This window comes from Netta rufina (genome assembly GCF_964035555.1).
Source record: "Netta rufina genome assembly, chromosome: 3".
Taxonomy (NCBI): Eukaryota; Metazoa; Chordata; class Aves; order Anseriformes; family Anatidae; genus Netta; species Netta rufina.
In genome coordinates this window covers 104,370,341-104,392,391 of record NC_140125.1, presented here as the reverse complement: position 1 = coordinate 104,392,391, position 22,051 = coordinate 104,370,341, and the positions used below count along the sequence as shown (strand labels likewise).

Below are 22,051 nucleotides of genomic sequence, written 5' to 3'. Positions count from 1 at the left end.
GTAGAAAACAAGACCTCAAATTAGAAATGCAATGGGTGAAGTAGGAAAAAGAGAGCAAGATATCTTCAGTTTGCACATTGACTTTTATAAACCTAATATATATCTTTAGCCTTTCTTTAATGGACACACTAGCAATGCTGTGCCTGATGTACACCATGGTACAGCAGGCTCTCCTGGCTGCCACGGCACACTGTTGACTCATGTTCAACTTGCTGTCAAACAGAACCCCCAAATCCCTTTCTGTGGGGGTGATCTCCAACCCCTCATCCCCCATTCTGTACTTACAGCCAGGGTTGCCCCTTCCCAGGTGCAGAATCCAGCGCTTGCTCCTGTTACTCTTCAAATTGTTGCTGATTGCCCAGCTCCCTAATTTCTCTTGATCTCTCTGCAAGGCCTCTCCATCCTTGATGGAGTCAACAGCTCCTCTCAATTTAGTATCATCTGCAAACTTACTCAAAACACCTTCTAGTCCTACACTCAAGACAATTATGGAAACACTGAGGATGTTTTCTCACTCTAAAATTACCTTAAAGGAGGTTGTAGCAAGGTGGGGACGAGTCTCTTCTCCCAAGCTTGGGAGACAAGACAAGAGGAAATAGCCTTAAATTGCACCAGGGGATGTTTACGAAAAAAAATATTCACTGAAAGGGGTTGTCAAGTACTCCAACAGGCTGCCCAGGGAAGTAGTTGAGTCTACCTATCTTTTGAGGTCTTCAAAAATGTGTAGATATAGTGCTTAGGTTTAATGCTTGATTTAATGGTGTACTTGGCAGTGCTAGGTTAAAAGGCTGGACCAAATAATCTTAGAGCTCTTTTCCAACCTAAATGATTCTATGGTTCTAAGAGAATTTGCCCTAAAACGGAGCCCTGAGAAACCCTGCTATAATACAGTAATAAACTCTCATGAAAATATTACCATTACATTACCATATAACTTTTGCAACATGCCTTAGGCAAAAGAAAGCAAGCCATTGCACAACATATTTGCACATCAAGACCTATCTCATGCCCCAGTTGCTGCCAAACAGTTCAAGATCAGTCAGAGCAGCCTGGTTAGCTCCCCTCAGCATTACACCTGTACTTTTCGCTATGCTTGCACACTCCTTTTGTGTTCCTTATTTTTATTTGCCTCAGCAATAGATGGTTAATTGAACAACTTCCCTTCTAAAGTTGTCAATATAGCCTGATATTTAAAGCTGTGCACAATGAATTGTCCTTACAACCTTTGTACATCAAGGACTGCACTGCTCAGAAAGAAACAATCATAATTGATGTGCTGTTGCTTTAGAGCGGAACATCTTTTTGTCTAATGCTAGAAAGATCAAAGCACCCTACAAGAATCAAAATCATTACTTTTTGCCTAACTTCCAAACCTCAACAAATGATCTTACTCTGCTGTATTTAACTCTAACAAACCTGTGCAGAAGATAACAAAATCTCAATGTAAAGAATTAAAATGTCTCGATTTTCATTTTCTTTTAGAAGAATTGCTAAACAGTTGTGTCTATTTCTGATGAAGATGCTTTAACTTTATTTTTTTTTGATGCCCAAAAAACCAAACTCAAGACACCATAATTCATTATAAGGAATCTTACTTCAATTTTTTTCCACATGGGGCAACATTTGTGCACCATCTACTTTGGCAGAAAAAACACGTTCACTGAGAAGGCCTTGGTTTGCAATACAGAATGCATGAAATTAGAAAAAATTGAAGATATTTTTGGTGAACAATTTCTTTTTTTTGAAATAGAAGAATATACTTTTTTTGGAAAAGTTGTAACAAGTTTGCTGTCGAGAGCATGTTATTGCTAATATCGTAGGAAACAAGAAATGTCTTTTTGAGATGTCATTTTTTATTTGAGAGTTAGGCAGGCAAAAAGATTATCCTGTATTATTTTCTTAACAGCTGCTAGGTGGATTTTCTCAAAATGCATATTTCTGACTACGTTAATGCTGCAGATGCAAGTGCCAAGTCATATGGGAAATTTTATAAATAAGTCAATGGATTTGGAAAGGCCAAAAAGCATGACAGGACTGCAGAGCCAAATATATTATAACCATATCATTTGATTTATTTCTTAAAGCTTTAAATGTATTTTAGTGCTGGCACTAAGACAGCCCATCCCAAAATGAAACATGCACTTCACAAAAAATGCTGTATGCTGATATTGGTAACACATTTAAAAGAAACAAAAACAACAACAACAAAAATCAAGATCTACTGATAAAATTGAAGGGAAATAAAAATAAAATAATAAAAATAAAGTAAAAGGAAAGAAACCTAGTGTACTATGTCCTTAAAAAAAAATCTTGCAAAACACTTGGTAAAAGTTAATATTAAGTTGGATAAAAGCACTTACTATTTTTCACAGATATTAGCCAGGAAAATAATCCTTCATCTTGGGCTGACAATCACTAGTTTTGCAATCCCACTTCAGAGACACAAGAAAGGACTGACATGCTTTCTCTAACACTGAAGGTTAGTATTTTTTAAAGTAGAAATTCTGATTCTAAGATTAGTTTTCCTAAATTTCAATGCAAGGACGGGAAATGGAAAATAATACAGGGAAGAAAGTTTATTCTGAACAAGAAAATGCTTCCAAGTAAGATGATTATTAACATGTAGAGTTAGTAATTACTAAAATTATTAAGAGTTCAGCAAATTGTTTATCATCTCTAAAACAGGATTAGATGAACTTCTCTAAATATATGTACATATATGCACGCATATTTATATATTTATGTAAACTTGCATTCAACCACAGGAAGAGACAGGAAACGCTGGCTGGTATTTTATGGTTTACATTACAAATGACATCAGGCTAGATGAATGTGATCATTCCTTTTTGTCTAACATTCTAGGAAAGAAGGAAATGTGAAAGAATACTGAGTGAAAAGCCCTGTTTTGTAGCTACAAATGTTTTTGTGCTAAAAATCTACTAAACCAAAATTAAAAATCCATGTGATGAAGGTACAACGATGCATAAGAAATGTGAGAAAATATACTGCAACAACTACTTTTGGTAGTATTTAATAATGTTTTTATGTTCTGCATTCCAGGATTTCTTCTTGATGTTGATCATAAATGAATACAGAGAAGGCTGTCTCTTTTCTTGTTGGAAGACAGCACAATACCAAGGTTATTTCACTGCTCTGTGCTAATTCCGCTAAGCTAATTCCGCAGTCTGTCTGGTGAACAGGTATTTATACTGGCAGATACAGAGCAAGTCTTCAGGGGTAATGTGATGCAATACTAGTTTTTAGCTTTGGACTAAACTAGTAAATAGAGACGCAGCGTGCAAATAACCTCTACTGGGGACAGGAAGGGGTAGCATGCATATGAGTGAATGAGTATCTCTTGCTACAAAAAATAAAAATAAAAAAAAAAATCAAGAAGAATTTGGGTATCTATATCTCAGATGGCAGCCAATACCCTTGGAGTATCACTACCATTCCCTTTATCTCAACAGCAAACGCACTCTGGACAGGAGAGCTTTACCCCAAATGAAACTGTCTAAGTGGAAAGTCTTTCTAGAAAGCAAAGCTGAACGGTTTCAAGAAGAAAAACTCCTCTAAAATAAACAGCCTACAGCTGGGATAGTCTCTGGAGAGGAAGAAAGGATGATAGCTTAGGGTTTTTGAGCCTGAGGCTTTCATATTCCTGAAGAGTAGGAATTCCTGTAGCCATCTATTACTGCTATATGCTACTTTCCTTAGTATTTGTATACATCCTTCTAAAAGGAACAGGAATGGTTATCTGGTGCTTTCAATCAGTGTTTTATGGAAAGAGAAAAACACTTCACCAAATTTCAGTAGTATACTTAGAAAAGAAAACATGTGAGAGAAGAAAAAGTGGTAGGTTTCTTGGAGAGCTTTTAAGCTTCTTCCCAACCTACTATGCAGTCTTTTTTTTTTTTTTTTTCCCTTCTGTAAAGCAGTAGTTATAATCCTGCTCAGCTCTATTCCTATTTAATCACAGGCTCAGCTTCAAAATACTCTTGCACTGTTGTTCCCCTGTGCACAATTCTCCACTGCAAATCTACAATCTGGCTTTTTAGTACAACCTTAATCCCATTTGGTTGATAAGTGATTTACTGAAAGGCATCTACGCACACTAAATCACAAAGATCTGAAGCATACACTCAATGGTTGGAGTCTTTTTTTTCCTATTTATTAGATATACTGTCAGCTATTACTGACCAAATCCAAGAACACAAACTATACACAACCTCACAAACCATCTAGATCTGAGACAGATGTACACTAGACAGATGTCTAATGTTTGAGATTCTACTTTGAACTTCAGTAGATCATTACCACTTCCCTAGACATTTTCTCAGAGCCAAGAATTTACTTTCAAAGAAATCTTGACTATCAAAACCCAATTTTTTATTAATCCAGTAGCTGACTCATCATCGTTAATAAATCAGATGAGAAAACAGTCACTTATCTTGATATATAGTACTTCAAATCTACTATCTGAAAGCAATACCAGTATTCTTACACGGGGCTATTCTTTATATCCTTTGTTTTTCTTCTGTGGCAAAAATCATGCTACACAGGCACACAAAAATTCGCTCAGGAGACTACAAGGCCCTCCAGAGCTCTGCAACAGGGAAATTCCTAGTGCCCAACCTTGTCTTGCTATGCAGCAAGGAAGAAAACATGCAATGAGAAAAGGACTTTGGCCAGGGCCAGAGGTGGGTAACATCACAGGCACCAAATGTTTATCTCCAAAGTAAAAAGTAATTTGAAAAAACTGTTTAGGATAGGGTTCCTGCCTCTACTTGCTGCACATTTGGCCTCTTCTTAAACATATTTTTTTTGTTCAGATTGCAAAAGGTACACACCTGTTCCTCCCTCAGCATTCTCAGCTTTCAAAGACTACCCCAGCTGCTCTGCAGCCCTGCTACAGCCTATATTCTCAGCATAAATCCAGTCACATCTTCTTGCCCATGGATGATGGCCAAGCAGCAGCTTAGCTGTAGAAGATGCATACAACCTGGATGCACATCTCTGGACAAACCATCTGAGCATCCTTCCCTCAGCTATAAAAGTCTTTGTGCTCCCATCAGCTGGCAGAATTTCAGGCTGTGAAACAGCCAGCCCACAGCAGAGACTCCCTTGGTACAGATGTCACTGTGGTTAGTGCTGCCGATTTTTCCTGTGGACAGCAGGGCAGACTTTGCTGCTTTGGCTCTGCCTCTATCCAAGTACTTTGACAGTTCACTCTAATATCACAGCAGTCACTGAACACCCTTCTCAACTGATGCAAGCAACTCTAAGGTTATTCATGTTAGGAATGGGTGCACCACCCCTCCGCATCAATGTACAACTGTGCCAGTCTGAGTACAGGAATGTGCCGCCATATGGCCAGTCAACGAATGAAGGGAAGGCAAGAAAAAAAAAATATGTATGCATCATTAAGATGTAGGTATTTCCAGCGAGAAATATCCATTAAAGAGAAGCCCTACTGACTTCTTCAGCACAAGAAATGTTGTTAGAATAAGGCTAATATTATCTGAGGCATAGAAATTGATGGCTGGGAAAGATCACCAGCAGGACCAAGCAGCAGTAACAAAATAAACCAAAAATGCAAGCGGGTGTTTCCAGTTGAATTTCTTAATTGAGAAAGGGAATGAAATGAAGACTTACAGCTGGTCTATGCTTTGAACTGCTTTTTTGAATGCACTTACTTACATAGACACACATATAAACACAACAAAAAAGTCTTCCCCTATATAGTTGTATGAGGAAAGCTGTGGTTTTGTTTGTTATTTTTTAATTTCAGAACAGAATGGATATCTTTGAGTGGGAGCACAAAGAACCTTTGACTTTCACATGCAAAACATTAACCAAACAATAAAGAAATAATTCTCACATCTCAATGAAGACAACTAACGCTTCTCTCATTTAGTAACAACACATGGGAGAGTGGAGAACTAAAGGCTCTGGATCAAGCCCAGCTTTCACTCAGGGTTCTTCAGTTCCCAACTGTATGTTAATTACTCTGCAAATGGGCCAGTTTCTTATTGAAGCAGGGAGTTTTTGACACTATAACACCTGTGAGTGAGAACCTGGACTGCCATGTGAATCACTATGCAAAGACCAGTGACCTCTGACACCATCATGCCCAGACTGGTAGCAGTTCTCTGCTAAGGTCTGGGGGAAGTGAGAACAAGCAGCAAGCTCTAAGCTTTGCCAAAAGCTGGTGGGAAACAGGAAAACATTACAGCTGCTAGAAAACTACTCGGAGTTCTACAGAAAACTCACAAGCCATTTGTTTTTCCCCTCCCTCCTGTATCAAAGTGAGTTGTGCAGATCTTGGTGGCTGGAAAGGGAAGGCAGCCAAGCTCCCATCCACTCTGCTCCTGGTCTGTCTTGCTCTGGGGAAAGCAGAAGCTACTTCGTTTGGAGTGAGGGAGAGCATTAAGTAAACCTTGCTTTTTACTGTCTTTCCAGCAAAGCTCTATAAACTTCCAGTCAATTGCAGCAAGAAAAAAAAAAGCCTACTACCAGTTACAGACGGGTTAATAACATTACCTTGTTGATTATACTGTCTTCCCTTTCATTCAGGTCTTCATCCTATGTGGAAGCTTAGTTTGAGAAATGACTAGAATTAAGCAGATGTGTAGAGTCAAGATTAGGCAGACACAGTAATCCTGGTTAAAGGGGACCAGTGACAACAGGACAGTCTGTCACTATCCCACTGACATGCTCCTTGAGATAGAATACACTTAGATAAAGACTCAAATCAGTTAAACCAAACGCAGGGGGTCACCTAAAGAACAAGGGAAGATGAGACAGCTGCCTCAATGGCTTCAGGCAGAGCCTGTGGATAAGAATCAGTATCTACTAACAGATAAAATTGGCATAGCAATGCTAATTCCTAATACAGCAAAGCTAATACACATATCTACAGCTGGCCAAAAAGAAGTAATTAACAGGCAGCAGAAGGTAGGTCTTAATATAAGATTTGCTGGTTTATTTTCTAATTGTAGGACTTTATCTCACATCTGAATAACACTCCTTTCTATTGGTAGCAAGGTGAATTGCATGAGTGACCAAAATAGATTCTTCTATCAACGAAGGTAAGTTCTCTCAAAGACTTCATATTTATTTTAGCTAGTTGTTTCCCTGTCTACTTGACTGATTTTTATTTATTTATTAATGTAAGAAAGGAAAGCAATGAAACCATTGGTACTGGAATGATCAGCACAGTATAAAGTCTCGAGTGAATCTGAACAGTCTGACATCAAGTCAAGAAGAGCTTAGCCAGGCTTGAGAAAGTAGTAGCATCACTGTACTTGCAACACATTTAGCATTATCTGTATGCTTTATTTTTAAATTGTATACAATACACGCACACACACACAATCTGGAAACTGAACAGATCTCAAGTAGCTAATTGATTAAATGGAACAAAAACCTGTTGTAACATTAGCACATATACAATCTGTAACACACCAAGGGAACATCCTGTCCTTTAGGACATGAGAATGTCATCAGATTATAAAATGGTCACAACCTCAGGCAGCAAATGGACTGAACTTGTTGTCTTCTTGCTTCCCCCGAGAAAGCAGGCAAAGGGCTAATAACTCAAGGATTTTGATGCAGGAACTAATACAAGTCTAACAAAAAGAAAGAAGTGATTCTGTTTGCTTTACTCTCCATTTCCTTACATAAGGAGATGAGTGTCATTATAAAAGCTTTCTGAGCAAAACTTGCAACAATCTATTACTTCTCCTGGGGCAAGCAACTACCAAGACACACACTGTATTGAAATTTAAGGCTACCTAATGTGTGCTAACTTTTAGTAAGAAAAAGTGACTTAATAGAAAGCAAGACACTGAAGCATTTTGGACCAAAATTTTAAAAGCATGCTTAAGATTCCCCTTTTTGTTGACATGAATCCAAGAGGACAGAGATATTAGTTTGTCCCTTGATAATACTCAGAAAACAATCAAACAAAAGCCAACTGCATATAGCTTGTTTTCCTTTCTGTTCTCTAGACTTTTGTTCTTCTGGTACACTGAGCAGTCCAACAAGAGGTATATTTCTAATGGATGAGATGGACAAAACCTGAGAGAGCTCACAGCATTGTGTATGCATTAACAATCATAACAATAAAACCATAATGGAGTATTGTACTAATAGCCACAACTGGCAAAATAATACGATGGGAAATTGTAGCTTCTATGCCTTATCAGCAGAGGAGTGGCAGTCAGCTCTATTCAATCCATGCACAGCTCCGCCAGGCAGCAGAAGGAAACAGTGCCCCCATTCTATCTTTCTGAATAGCAATTTTGTGTTATTGTATAAATGTTGGGAAGAGACAATCCTTCATGAGATCTTTACCACAGTACTTCTATGGTTATAAAGGAGCAAAGGATTGCAGACAGAAATATTATAGGATTGAGAAATCTGCAAGGTGATCTAAATTCTGTCTGCATACCAGTAGCACTGCACTTGAAAGATCTCTTTGTAATACATACTAACACTGTCTCAGCTTGCTGAGATTTAGACTGAAGGGCTAGAGCCAGGAGCAAGAGCTGTAGCAAAAATAGTTTTCATACTTTTAACTGACATCCATTTTTCTTTTTTCCCTCTCTCATATCATTGCAGAGGTCACCATTTATCTCCAATCTTTTACAGAAAAGCAATAAGTTAGAATAAAGTTTTATATATTTACATAAAATAAGTTGATCCATCAAAATCAAATCCCTGCAGGTCAAATCTCTCTCTAAGTGTATTTCCACTTGAATTAGTATAATGTATTGAATCCACTGTATGTAGATTTCATCCAAAGTCTCAAGTCAAAAGGATTTTTTTCACGTTTGGTAACTGATTTGGCTGTTTACAAAACAGCAATTCATAGTGAAGACTGCAATGATGACTTCCAGAAACATCAAGTTTCCAAAAACATGGAATATCACCACTGGAGGAATCCATGCACAGCCAGCAAACTCATCCTTCACTATGTGTTAAACAGTCTTTAGCCTCACTCATTTCAGGAGTATTTCCTTAGGCAATTTATTAACCTGTCCACAAGGTAGAGATTGAGGAGTTAAGGTTCAGTCATGCTGAATTCCTGGGCTACCACAGATTTATAGTCTACCCCTTCAAATGACTGAGACAGATTCTCATTTCCTTCCCTACCTCCAGTCAGTGAAAGCAAAGGCAATTTTACTTTCATGTTACTTCACGAGAAAATTTCAGGGCAAGTAAGCTTTTGAGGGCACTCTAACATAGATGTCATACAAATCCTGAGACAAGAGAGATGTGTTGGTTCTCTTAAGGAGGTCAAAGCTAAATGAATTATTCAATACAATCAAATATGGGTGTTAAAAAATGGACTCATGATGCCAGCTGAACAGAAGGTGGAGACAAGAAACTACTGTCACCATGATAAGCTTACTTATAACAGGTTATCAGTGAAGGCTACAACATCGTTTTTAGTATCTGTAACAGGTTACTCTTACTGCCATTTTGAAAGATGTAAGCATGGTTCCACCAAAAAGAAATGGAAGGTAAGGGATGGCAGGGAGCATTAGAAGCAACAAAGTGGGGAGGAAGAGGCATCTGGTAATGCAGTCTTACTGCTATCGCTTAAGGGTTATTGCTGCTATCACTTAAGGGTTACTAAAAGAGTGAAATTAAGATATTGTCTAGATCCAGGTAACATGGAGAGATGCAGAAAACCCAGCTGTAAGTACGAGAACTTACATTGTGCAGTAAAGAGTATGAAGCCTGCTATTCTGTTTTTTTTTCGTGAAGCCTATTATTTTATATGCTTTTGCATGCTTGAGTAAACACTCCTTTCAAAGTGCATAATGAAGCAATGCTTACTATTTAATTGGACAGATAGCATTTGCAACAAGACTATCTGTTTACCTGCCTGTGTATTCACTGTATCTTTTCCCATGGAACATTAAAGTTTTTTGTGACAAGTTGAACTTCTTGGAATATTGCATGTATTAGAAGCTAAGCTGTTTGAATTGCATCTTTTTTGTTATTTTCACACAGCAACAAAAAGGAGCTCTCCATTTAGTTGGTAATCCCCTATACCTTCCTTCTCAATAACCATCAGAAAAAAATGCATTTTAAAAAAAGGTAATATTTCTAGAAGAAAAAAAGAAAAAAGATCACTTAGAAGTATTATCACTTACATCAACATTAGAAAAAAGCTGTTAGAAGTTACTTTCCACTGCTGAATCGTTACAAGGTTTTTGGTGTACTTGTAGCCATTGCAAAATTAAAGGATCTACCATTTTCATTTCAAACTAATACAAGTGGAAATAAAACTACTTATTACTTTTGTTTCTCTGTCCATTAACTAGCAATACCAATTTACCATAAGGATGACCCTTATTGTACATACACTTGTGTTCACATTTGTTTTCTAGTCAAAAGCCAAGGTTCATGCTATTCCAGGCACAGAATCATAGAATCATAGAATATCCCGAGTTGGAAGGGACCCTTAAGGATCATCAAGTCCAACTCTTGACACCACAAAGGTCTACCCAAAAGTTCAGACCACGTGCCTAAGTTCACAGTCCAATCTCTTCTTAAATTCAGACAGGCTCGGTGCAGTGACCACTTCCCTGGGGAGCCTGTTCCAGTGTGCAACCACCCTCTCTGTGAAGAACCCCCTCCTGATGTCAAGCCTAAATTTCCCCTGCCTCAGCTTAACCCCGTTCCCGCAGGTCCTGTCACTGGTGTTAATGGAGAAAAGGTCTCCTGCCTCTCGACACCCCCTTACGAGGAAGTTGTAGACTGTGATGAGGTCTCCCCTCAGCCTCCTCTTCTCCAGGCTGAACAGGCCCAGTGACCTCAGCCGTTCCTCGTACGTCTTCCCCTCCAGGCCTTTCACCATCTTCGTAGCCCTCCTCTGGACACTCTCCAACAGTTTCATGTCCTTTTTATACTGTGGTGCCCAGAACTGCACACAGTACTCGAGGTGAGGCCGCACCAGCGCAGAGTAGAGCGGGACAATCACCTCCCTTGACCTACTAGCGATGCCGTGCTTGATGCACCCCAGGACACGGTTGGCCCTCCTGGCTGCCAGGGCACACTGCTGGCTCATATTCAACTTGCTGTCTACCACGACCCCCAGATCCCTCTCTTCTAGGCTGCTCTCCAGCGTCTCATCGCCCAGTCTGTACGTGCAGCCAGGGTTTCCCTGTCCCAGGTGCAGGACCCAGCACTTGCTCTTATTGAACTTCATGCGGTTGGTGATCGCCCAGCTCTCCAACCTATCCAGATCCCTCTGCAAGGCCTTTCCACCCTCATTCGAGTCCACAACTCCTCCAAGTTTGGTGTCATCAGCAAACTTGCTCAAAATACCTTCTATTCCTACATCCAGATCGTTTATAAAAATATTGAAAAGTACCGGCCCTAAAATGGAGCCTTGAGGGACCCCACTGGTGACCGCCCGCCAGCCTGACGCAGCCACATTTACCATAACTCTTTGGGCCCTGCCCGTTAGCCAATTGCTCACCCATCGTATGATATTTTTATTTAGCTGTATGGTGGACATTTTGTCCAGTAGGATCCTATGGGAAACCGTGTCAAAAGCCTTGCTGAAGTCCAAAAAAATCACATCAGCTGGTTTCCCTTGGTCCACCATACGGGTGATCTTATCATAAAAGGAAATCAGGTTAGTTAGGCAGGACCTACCCTTCACAAACCCATGCTGGCTGGGACCAATGACTGCTTTGTCCCCCAGGTGCGCCTCAATAAGTTCGAGAACCATCTTCTCCATGATTTTACCAGGCACTGACGTGAGACTGACAGGCCTGTAATTGCTAGGGTCTTCTTTCTGACCCTTCTTGAAAATCGGCACAACAGTTGCCAGCTTCCAGTCTACCGGGACCTCTCCAAATTCCCAGGATCGTTGAAAAATAATTGAGAGAGGTTCCGCGATGATGTCCGCCAGCTCTTTCAGCACCCGGGGATGAATCCCATCCGGACCCATGGACTTGTAGGGATCCAGGTGGAGTAGCAAATCCCACACACGTTCAGGGTCGGTTGGGAGTTTGTCATCCCCACCGTCCCGGTCCTTCAGCTCAGGGCACCCTGGTTCCCGAAGCCCATCATCGGCATTGAAGACAGAGGCAAAGAAGGCGTTAAGCGTCTCTGCTTTGCCTATGTCATTGTCTGTGAGGAGACCTTCCCTATCAAGGAGCGGCCCTATGTATTCTTTAGTTCTCCTTTTTCCATTCACATATCTAAAAAAAGCCTTTTTATTTTCTCTCACAGACACAGCCAGCTTCAACTCTAGCTGTGCTTTGGCCACACGAACTTTCTCCCTACAAACACGAACAGCATCCCTGTATTCTTTCCATGACGCCTGGCCCTCCTTCCAGTAGCGAAACACTCTGTTTCCGCCTAATCTCCATTAGAACATTCCTGGTCAGCCACGCCGGCTTCCTGCCCCGCCTGCCTGACTTGCGATATTTAGGAATTGCCTGATCTTGTGCTTCTAGGAGGCATCGCTTAAAGAGTGACCAGCACTGGTGGACATCGAGGCCTTCAAGAGCAGTTTCCCAGGGGACCTTGCTGACTAGTTCCCTGAGCAGCCTGAAGTCCGCTTTCCCCATATCTAGGGATGAGGTTTTGGTGGCACTTTTCCTTCTGTCACCGTAAATTTTGAACTCAACCACTTCATGGTCGCTATGACCGAGGCGGCCACCAATCACCACATCTCCCACCAGACCCTCTCTGTTTTCTAGCAACAGGTCTAGGAGGGCACCTTTCCTAGTTGGCTCCGTTAGCACCTGCACCAAGAAGTTATCATCTAGGTGCTTCATGAACCTCCTGGACTTGCTCGTGTCAGCCGTGTGGCACTCCCAGTTAACGTCTGGCAAGTTGAAGTCCCCCATAAGGACAAGGGGAGCTAATCTCGAGGCCTCTCTTAGTTCTGTAAAGAATAATTTATCGGCGCTATTGTCCTGGCCAGGCGGTCTGTAATAGACTCCCACAATGACATCCCCTTTATTCGTTCGTCCCTTGATCCTTACCCAGAGGCTCTCAACTTTGCCATCGCCGACCTGAAGTTCCACACAGTCCAGCCCCTGCTTCACATACATCGCCACCCCACCACCTCGCCTACCCTGCCTGTCCCTCCTGAAGAGCCTGTAACCATCTATCGCAACACCCCAGTCACAGGACTCATCCCACCAGGTTTCGCTTATGCCGATGATGTCGTAATTGCGGGACTGGGCCAGGACTTCTAGCTCATCTATTTTATTCCTCATACTGCGTGCGTTCGTGTAGAAGCACTTCAGGTGCGTCTCCTTACACTCAGCACCTTGTGGATCTGACCGAAGGACCTCACTGGCACACAGCCCCTCTGATTCTAGCGTACCATCCCTTAGGTCTTCACCGGCGTGCCTGGTTTTAGCCCCTTCCCCCTTCGACTCTAGTTTAAAGCCCTATCTATCAGCCCTGCCAACTCCTGACAAGTACAGTTGCATGTACTTGTGCAACATAGTAGTAAAAAATAATGTTATGAAATTATAACATTATGCAATGAATTTAAAATCATTAATATATTATTTTTCTAGTAACAAGCAAGTTCATGGCTTGAAAAAATCCAAGTTGCAGACAGATAAACAGGCAAAGGAAACGTGAGCATAAGAACATAGCTGTAAACAGCGGTATACTAAATTGCTGAGTCTTTTTTGTTTTAAACAAAAGCAAAAAAACAGGAAAACAGAAAAGTCAATTTGCTGGTATTTATGTCAAGCACGTAGCAACAGTATTCATGTCCAGTGCCGCATCAACACTTTGGGTGAAACCGACTCAGCAGAAACACATATAATTTCTGCAGTTAAGAATTGTGCATTGTTTGCTATGCCTAATAAATAAATAAATAAAATTAGCAAACTCACCAGGGTACAGAAGATGCATTGGCATTGTGCTATTGTTGTCATCTGCTCCACGGGATATTCACCAAGGCAGAGCTTACAGGACACTAGTGGGTCAAGTACCAAGTCCCAGGTAGGCCTATATCTTGCTGTAGTCATTGCAGAGCAGTCTGAAAAACAGAGCAAAAGTCAAGATACTTCATCAGTTCCACTTTTCTGCCACTGCAAACCCCATCATCAGTTGCTGCCTGCTAGCTATTTGGTAAAAATAAAAAAAATATAGAGTAGTGATGGTTAATTGGGCAGTGTTGGCACTTAAAATAGGCTATATATCTCCTGCCTAACAGAGCACACATGCAGCAAGCAGAAGGAAAAAGCTGTGCTATGCACTGACAAAATATCAGGAGACATCAGGACACATCCTTAGGTCACAGACTTGTCTCTGACATTACGTACCTAAAATTTCATACCCAATTCTTGTTATTTTCAGCTCTAGCTTGCTTTCACTGACATTGATTACCCATTGCTTAAAATACATTCCTTAATCTCCCCCCTTCTAGCTACCCAGGCAAGATTTGTTAGGTGTCTTCCATAAGCCAAGCATCCATTATGACCCTTTTCCAGTCTGATGGTATTGCAGCTCACAGAGCCAGATATTTTTGCTCCTAAGAGCATGACAGATTGATCAGTTTGCTAAGTTAATTTTAGAAAGAACGATGGATATTCTGAGCATCCTCAGCATTTCTTTGCCTGCATTCCTCTATCAATGCTTGCTCTATGCCGAATGCACAGCTTTGTTGCAGCAACAAACAACAGGGACAAATAACACAAAAATGTGCTATAAAAAAAGGCTATAATACTTTTATATCACCCTCAAGACAGCAATAGGATAGGACTAAGCAGAGCATCTTTATCCTAGGCTTCAGGGTCCAGATGGAGAGTTGTCAAATGACTAAGGAGAAGGAAAATAACCTCACACATACCAAATGTATTATCACAAAGAAAGATAATTTATAAGTTACACATATGGGGGAGAAAAAGCAAAACAAAAAACACTCCCACAAACAACTAGGGTAACTTATGTAGCATATCCAATCTTAATGTGATATTTACTAGTATTGTAATTGTCACAGTGACATTGACCTTCCAGAAGTGGGAAATTCACATCCAAAGACTGCTAGGAGGTCCACATTACCTCACCACCCCCTTTCCCCAGTTGGCTGTTTTCTTACCTTTCCCCACACAGGAGGTTACAGCAGCCCAACTATGATCACACCTTTCCCTCCCCGACGTTTGCTTTCCCTTCCCCCACCACATCTCCCACCTCCACCTTTGGCACTGACATGAGCTGCAATATCTAAGCCTTATTATCTGTGAACTTCCTAAGTCTTCCAGAATTGCAACAAATATGACTTGTCTTGTAGATGAGGTTTAGGTAGATATTCAGTAGAAGATGGCTGCTTGTCCCCAAACAAATCACATGGAGAGTTCAAAGAAGTGTTGTGTAGTCTGAGTCTTTGCTATTTAATTCATTGTGGACATCACTCCACCAAGATCTCTAAATTCTCTGAAACAAAGGGGAGATTTTACAATAGCCCTCCATTCAGTCTAACCCACTGGAATATGCCCCTTAAAAAGTACATCAAGGACACCAGAAAATCAGAGCCTAACTGCATTTCTTTCTAGCGCAGCCATCGGGGAAGAAAGGGAAATAGATGAAAAATTAAACAACTCTATATCCAGGGATGCTCTGGATCCCTTTCTCTGAAAACACCCATAAAATCCCCAGTTTTGAAGGAAACAGATAAAATAGTCCTGCAGAACAGCACACGAATAATGGCTCCAGGTCACAAAATAAGAATAGCGCTGTGCAGCCTTTTCTGAGACTTTAACATGAAAGTCCAACATGATACAAATTAAAGCCTAAGCTTTTGGAGGCTATTAGACTGCTGCTTTATTGTCAATTCCCACTACTTTTTAATTTAACACAAAATACCAGCTAATTTTTTTTTTTATTCTTCCCAGCTCTGGTATATCTGACATTTACAGAAAGACTTATGAAGTATTTGAGAAGCAATGATCAAACACACCCAACCCGACTGTTTTCTATTAGCTCGAGTGTCCTTTGCTCATCCTGCCCAGTTTATTGCACATCTGTTGCTTATTGCAGCAAGCAGATGAAACCAGCAGATGAACAATGAAGAGAGATAAATGTAAGTTACAGGTGCACTTAGAAGTGTCAGGCAGACCAAACTACTAGCAAGCATTATGGCAAGGATGTAAAATCTAACACAATTCAGACTAAACGCTTTCCAAATATACAATGAAATCCATCCAAAAGAAGCTTTATGCTTATTTAATATCTGTAATTAGGTGATGATATAGGGGAAAGTATTAACCTTTTGGTTCCAAGTCTTACACTTGTTCCCTGTTCCCTAGGACTTCTGACAGAAGCTTACCGGTATCACTGTGGTAATTCATTTTTTTGCAGCACATCTACAGTGCAATTACATCCCAATGGGAAACATTTCTTTTTTTGTCTTCTCTGGCAAGGCAAGAATGAAGCAAAGTGCAACTTCTTTCAAGGTGGCATCCTGTGGGCCAGCAGAAATTGGCTACCCGATAGAGTTGGCATGTAATCCATGACTTCAACTCAGCCATGGTGATAAAGCAAAACATGACCACAGCATCAAACGGAAGCAGAGCACAGGCTTTTAGATCTGCTAAATCTACATTAAAAATAGTCTTTGCTTTTAATAATGAAATCTTACATTCATTTGCAAGGCTGGGGGGGGAGAGGGAAGTTACTGTCACTGGTAACATTAGAGTGAGGGTCAAGAGATCTGCCACTTAGCACTGGAAAAGACATGCAAAGCTATCACGTTCCAGCGGAGCATCTTTGTTGGACATCCCTGTAAAGGAACACTAAGACTTTCCAAACACTAAGTTTTCCAAAGCAAGAGATTTTATCTTGCTTCATGATCATCTGGCTTACTGTCATAACTAAGTAACAAGCTTTTGTGTTTACATCATGATGACTAATATAGATGTGTCTATATTAGGGATAATTCATATATTTTAGGTTAAAAAAAAAAATCACAAGAGAAATCATCTCCAGTCAAAATAGGTAATTTTGATAAAAGATAAAGACTCCTAATATTCCATACCCATGTTTTTTATAGCTTTAGGTTGTATTCTCATGCTTTCTAGTGATGTGCAGTGTTTCAGGAGAATGATGTAAAGTAACAGCAAGGAGAGAGAGCAACTGAAAGGAGCTATAGAGGAACAAGACGTTGAGAAATATACACTGGAGTGCCTTTATGCTTAAGAACACCAGTTCCAGCACCAGCCATTAGAAAGTTTTGAGCATCTGCTAGTAGGCCCTTGAAAATATAGCTAATAAAGGTATAGCTACAATCCAATCCCATTCCTGAATGCTGAATGAGTGGGATTTTCTACAACAGCATCCCAAAAAGCAGGGAACAGTAGTCACAGGAAACAGCTGATGTAATCTTTTGTTCAGAGCTTTCTTTTCATAAATAGACAGCAACCTGTATAATGACAATTTTATTCTGCAGCCATGCATACGTCCACAGGAAAGGGGAATCATTGCATAAAAATATAGAAACAACTTAAATCTTGTTGCTGTAACACATTAGCTTATTTGAAGTGTGTCTGTTGTTCCATCTGTAAGATGTGTACAGAAGGGAAACAATTGTTTAATTATTGTGCAGAAAAATAATGAATGACTTAAGTGAAGATAAACTGGATTCCTGACCTGAAATTCCTTAGGTTTTGGCCACCTATGGACTACACTGTTAAGTGAGAACAAATTAAAGATTTGATCTTTGATAAGCCAAGAGCAGAACAATTTATTCTTTCCAAGAGTAAAAAAAAAAAAAAAAAAAAAAAGTTAATGAAAACTGTGAAACAGAAATAATGTATAAATTTCTGTGAAAAATTTTGTGAAAGCAAAGACAATACAACATTTTCTTCCATGCAAGTTATTTGACAAGTTATAAAACCATATGGATTTTTATTGCACTGTTGAGTCAAATATTTCATGGCACTGTAGAGTTAAGTTGCAATTGCATCAAGTTAACACTTCACAGATACATGACCGGCTAGGTGAGAAAAAAACTGACTAGAGAATACAGATGAATAAAATAGTCATCCACTGTGTGCTTTAGTTGGTGGGTCTTTTTCACCTAGCAAGACTCAAAATAGAGCTTTCAACAGAATTTAAGTTTAAGCTTTAGATCAGGGATGGGTTTAATTTCTAAATTAAGACAGTTAGTCATGTACACTTAAAGTCACCTGCTTTTAGGTTTTATCTTAATCTTAACTGAATTTACTGGCAGCATGATGAAAAACAGCTCTTTCAGAAGTCAAAGGAAAGGATTTAAATAGGATTTAAAAATGGATCTCATTCCTATTGCCCTTCTTTGTCAAAACAAAATAACTCCAGTTAACATAATCCAGGCTATACTTCTTGCTAGGAAGAATCAAACATCTGCTATAGTACAGTTTCTCTGAATATTTTACTTCGGTGGAAAAAAAACACTCATTTCTGATGTGAAATCATCTGTAGCAAGGCAGTCTGGAACCAGCACTGAAGCCACATCTGTTAAGTGAATATTTTGACTCTGGGACCTAAATAATTCTGAGCCTCCCGAGGTAGCCACAACTATACCTCACTGCCCATGAATGCCTACAAGGGAGCAGAAACTAGTTGACATGAGAGAGGTTGGTGGCTGAGGGTGTCGAGCAAGGGTCCTGCAAGTTGGAGTTGTTTCTTCCTCACAGGCTTTGAGCTTCTTATTTTCTGTTCCTTCCCTTTTCCAAGGATACTCAGTAGGATTATATAGCTAGGAAAATACAGAGGAAACCCTCATGACAGAATCAACTAATTACTAAATATTTTTTGTTAATGTTGACAGTTACATAAAGAAACTGAATAATGGCTTTCTGATAAGGCCAAATTCACCCACTATGATTTTATGATAATAAAAGTAAACAGGACGAATTAGTGGCCCTCTTATCAATTCCAGTTACTTACTGGTGTCTACCACTGCATTAACTGTCTGCCTCTAAATCTTAATCCTAATAAAGAGCACAGGAGGTAGAGAATAATTCTCTCCACCTGATGTCAGGCAAACCAACACACAGAAGAATTGCACAGATGTTTAGAGATGACCTGCTTCCAGAGGTTTGTTGCCTACATTCCTTGAACTCTTAGGTCCTGCTAAATGCCTTCTTAACTCTTAAGGTTCACTCTTAAATCTGATCCACAATTTACTGGGCACATCCCATGGATATCATTTGTCCTTTTAGTGATACACTATGACATAACTTTTCAACACGTAAGAAGCCCCAACTTGTACAGAACATCTTGTCAATGCGTAGTGTATTGTGAAATCCTCAAACCTGACCTTTGGACACTCTTAACAGTTTTACCTCAGTATAAGAAAGAAAACTATTAGAGTGTTCAAAGAAGAGCTACAAAGACTGGGAAGGGTCCAGAGAGCAAGACACATGAGGGGCAGCTGAAATCACTTGGTTTGCTCAGCCCAGAGCAAAGCAGGCCGAGGGGAGGCCTCATAGCGGCCTGCAGCACAAGGGGAGTGGAGGGGCAGGCGCTGAGCTCTGCCCTCTGGGGACAGCGACAGGACCCAGGGAAATGGCATAGAGCTGTGATGGAAGGTTCAAGTTGGATGTTAGGAAAGTTTCTTCACTGAGAGAGTGGTCATGCACTGCAACATGCTCCCCAGAGCAGTGGTCACAGCAGCAAGCCTGCTGGAGTTCGAGAAGTATTTGCACAAAGTCTAATTTTGGGGTGGTCCTCTGTGTAGTCAGGAATTGGACTCAATGATCCTTGTGGGTCCCTTCCAATTCAGGATATTCTATGATTTTATGGCCTCTATTCCTTACACTGGCTACCTATCAACTTTAAGCTTACCATCTCTATTCTCATCTTCAAGCTACGCTATGGCCGGAGCCCAGAAAAGACAGACTATGTAAAACCTTAGAGCACTGTCGGCAATTTCAGTTTCCCAGCCAACAGAGCATGTGGGAAACCTTCTGGATCAAGTTGTAACTGAAGTGAACTTTTCTAGGGACTGAGGTCCACCGCACAAATAGCAACTGAGTGTGTTTGTTTTACCTTTCTGACAAACATAAAACATATTTTACATTCTTATATATGTATATGCATACTACAGTATATACATAAAATATAAAAATAAATATTCCAGACACACCAATGTCCAAGAAAAATGACAAAGACCAGGATGGTTGTCACTAGTGAAAAATACTATTGAACAATAGCACCAAGAGTGCAAAAATATACTGAACTACTCCTGGAAAATGTCACTGAGTTAGCGGGCAATTCAAAAAAAATAATCTTTGCTCAACCAGCTGACTTTTTTTTTCCCCTGCTTTTACTGACTAATTAGATGTCATATTGTAAGGCATAAAACAATGAAAAAATTAACAACTGCGTTTGATTATGCCACAGACCATAAAAAGTTTTAAGTATTATAAAGGTATCAGACAACTTGCAGATCTACGGATGTATATCAAGTGTTGCCTATCAAATGCATGTGTGGGTGTAGAGAAATAGACATTATAAAGACAAACAAAGAAAACAAATCTTTATAAGCTTTGACTTCTAGAGAATACTACAAATAGACATCCCAGAACTTCATCTTCTGTCTAAAAGATAGTCATGTGCAAGCTGAGACACAGAAGTGCCTCAGAGTGCAAGAGCCTAACATCTATCTTGAAAAATACAGCTTCTGCATGTGATAGAGGCAAAGAATTTTCTGACCTTGCATCTTCCTCTGTTTGTCACCAGCTCTGGTGTTGCTGTGGCTTCTCAAAGCACTACCAAGCAGCAACAACCTGAAATAAACTGGGTGTGTCTGTTATTCAGACCCCATACACAGTGGTGAAAATATTTCAAAGGAAAAAAAATCACTGGATTCCATCTGAAAGAAATTGTGGTCAGGGAAAAGAAGGGGATGAGCTGCAAAATTCAAAGGTGTGGGGAAAAAACCCTGTATTTTATGAAAAGAAAAAAGGGGTGAGAAGAAAGACAGCAGAAACAGAGATAAAAGGATCTTTTCCCCTCCCTGTTCCCAGAAGTGTGCTTTGTCATACACAGTACAATAACAACTGAAGTGTAATATGCCCCCAACACTGAATATCCCAAATGTCTTTTATAAAAAGATGACATAAACAAAAGGACAGAGAGGTCATAATATTAAGGAACATTGCTCAGAATTCATTTATCTTGTTGATGTTTGCTATCCAAAAGCATATAGGAGTCCTGGGGCAGTAGAGCACCTCAGGACAGAGCTTGGATGTCCTTGCACCATCTCATCTCCCAGGAGGGAAGTCACAGACCCTCTGCTCTGGGCACTATCTCAGCAGAGACCATGCCTCAAGACCATTTGAAACAGCTAAGCAAAGACAATGTGTATTTTAAGTGTCTTCCTCCACCCTGAGGAGGAAAATCTCCCCCTAATAGAAAGGGAAAGCCTTGACACAGTAGCATAGGTACGTCACCTGGATCTGAAACTGGCAACAAACATTTTGCTCTGGAGAAAATGAGCCTGGCCATCTCATTTGTTTGCTTTAAGTCACGGACCCATTAGGCCCTCATTAAGAACTCCCATCTGTTTTCTAATACCACTTTAATGCCATGAGCCGCTGCCTTTGAATACTACAGCCAAGATCAAGTTACAACCTATAAATTGTTGTGGCAACAACCAAGTCTTATGTCAAAGGCATGGAAGATGAGTCATTAAATCGTTAACGGTTGAAGTGCCTAAATTCTTTGAGTATTTACCTAAATTTATTATTTGGTATTTAAATTGGCAATTAGGAGAAATTTCTCCTCAGAAAGCATAGTTAGGCACTGGAAGGTGTTGCCCAGGGACGTTGTGGAGTCATCGTGCCTGGGGCTATTTAAGGAAAGGTTGGACGTGGTGCTTAGGGACATAGTTTAGTAGGTGACATTGGTGGTAGGGGGATGGTTGGACCAGATGTTCTTGGAGGTCTTTTCCAACCTTAACGATTCTAGGGTTAGAAAAATCACTGCACAGAGAATCTAGGAAATAAGAAAGATTTTCTCCATATTGATAGTGGTGCTATACACACTGTTGTTCACCTTCTCC

General features: G+C 40.2%; 1 protein-coding gene across 1 annotated transcript in view; it reads right to left on the bottom strand.

Annotated features, from left to right (window-relative positions):
* RNF144A (ring finger protein 144A) overlaps nucleotides 1-14,036 on the bottom strand; it is a 28,527-nt gene extending 14,491 nt beyond the window's left edge. Inside the window, exon 1 of the mRNA XM_084284742.1 lies at nucleotides 13,896-14,036. Coding sequence (XP_084140868.1) covers nucleotides 13,896-14,030 — 135 coding nt within the window. The 5' untranslated portion in view covers nucleotides 14,031-14,036. The remainder of the gene's footprint in view (nucleotides 1-13,895) is intronic.
* Nucleotides 14,037-22,051: the final 8,015 nt, after the last annotated feature.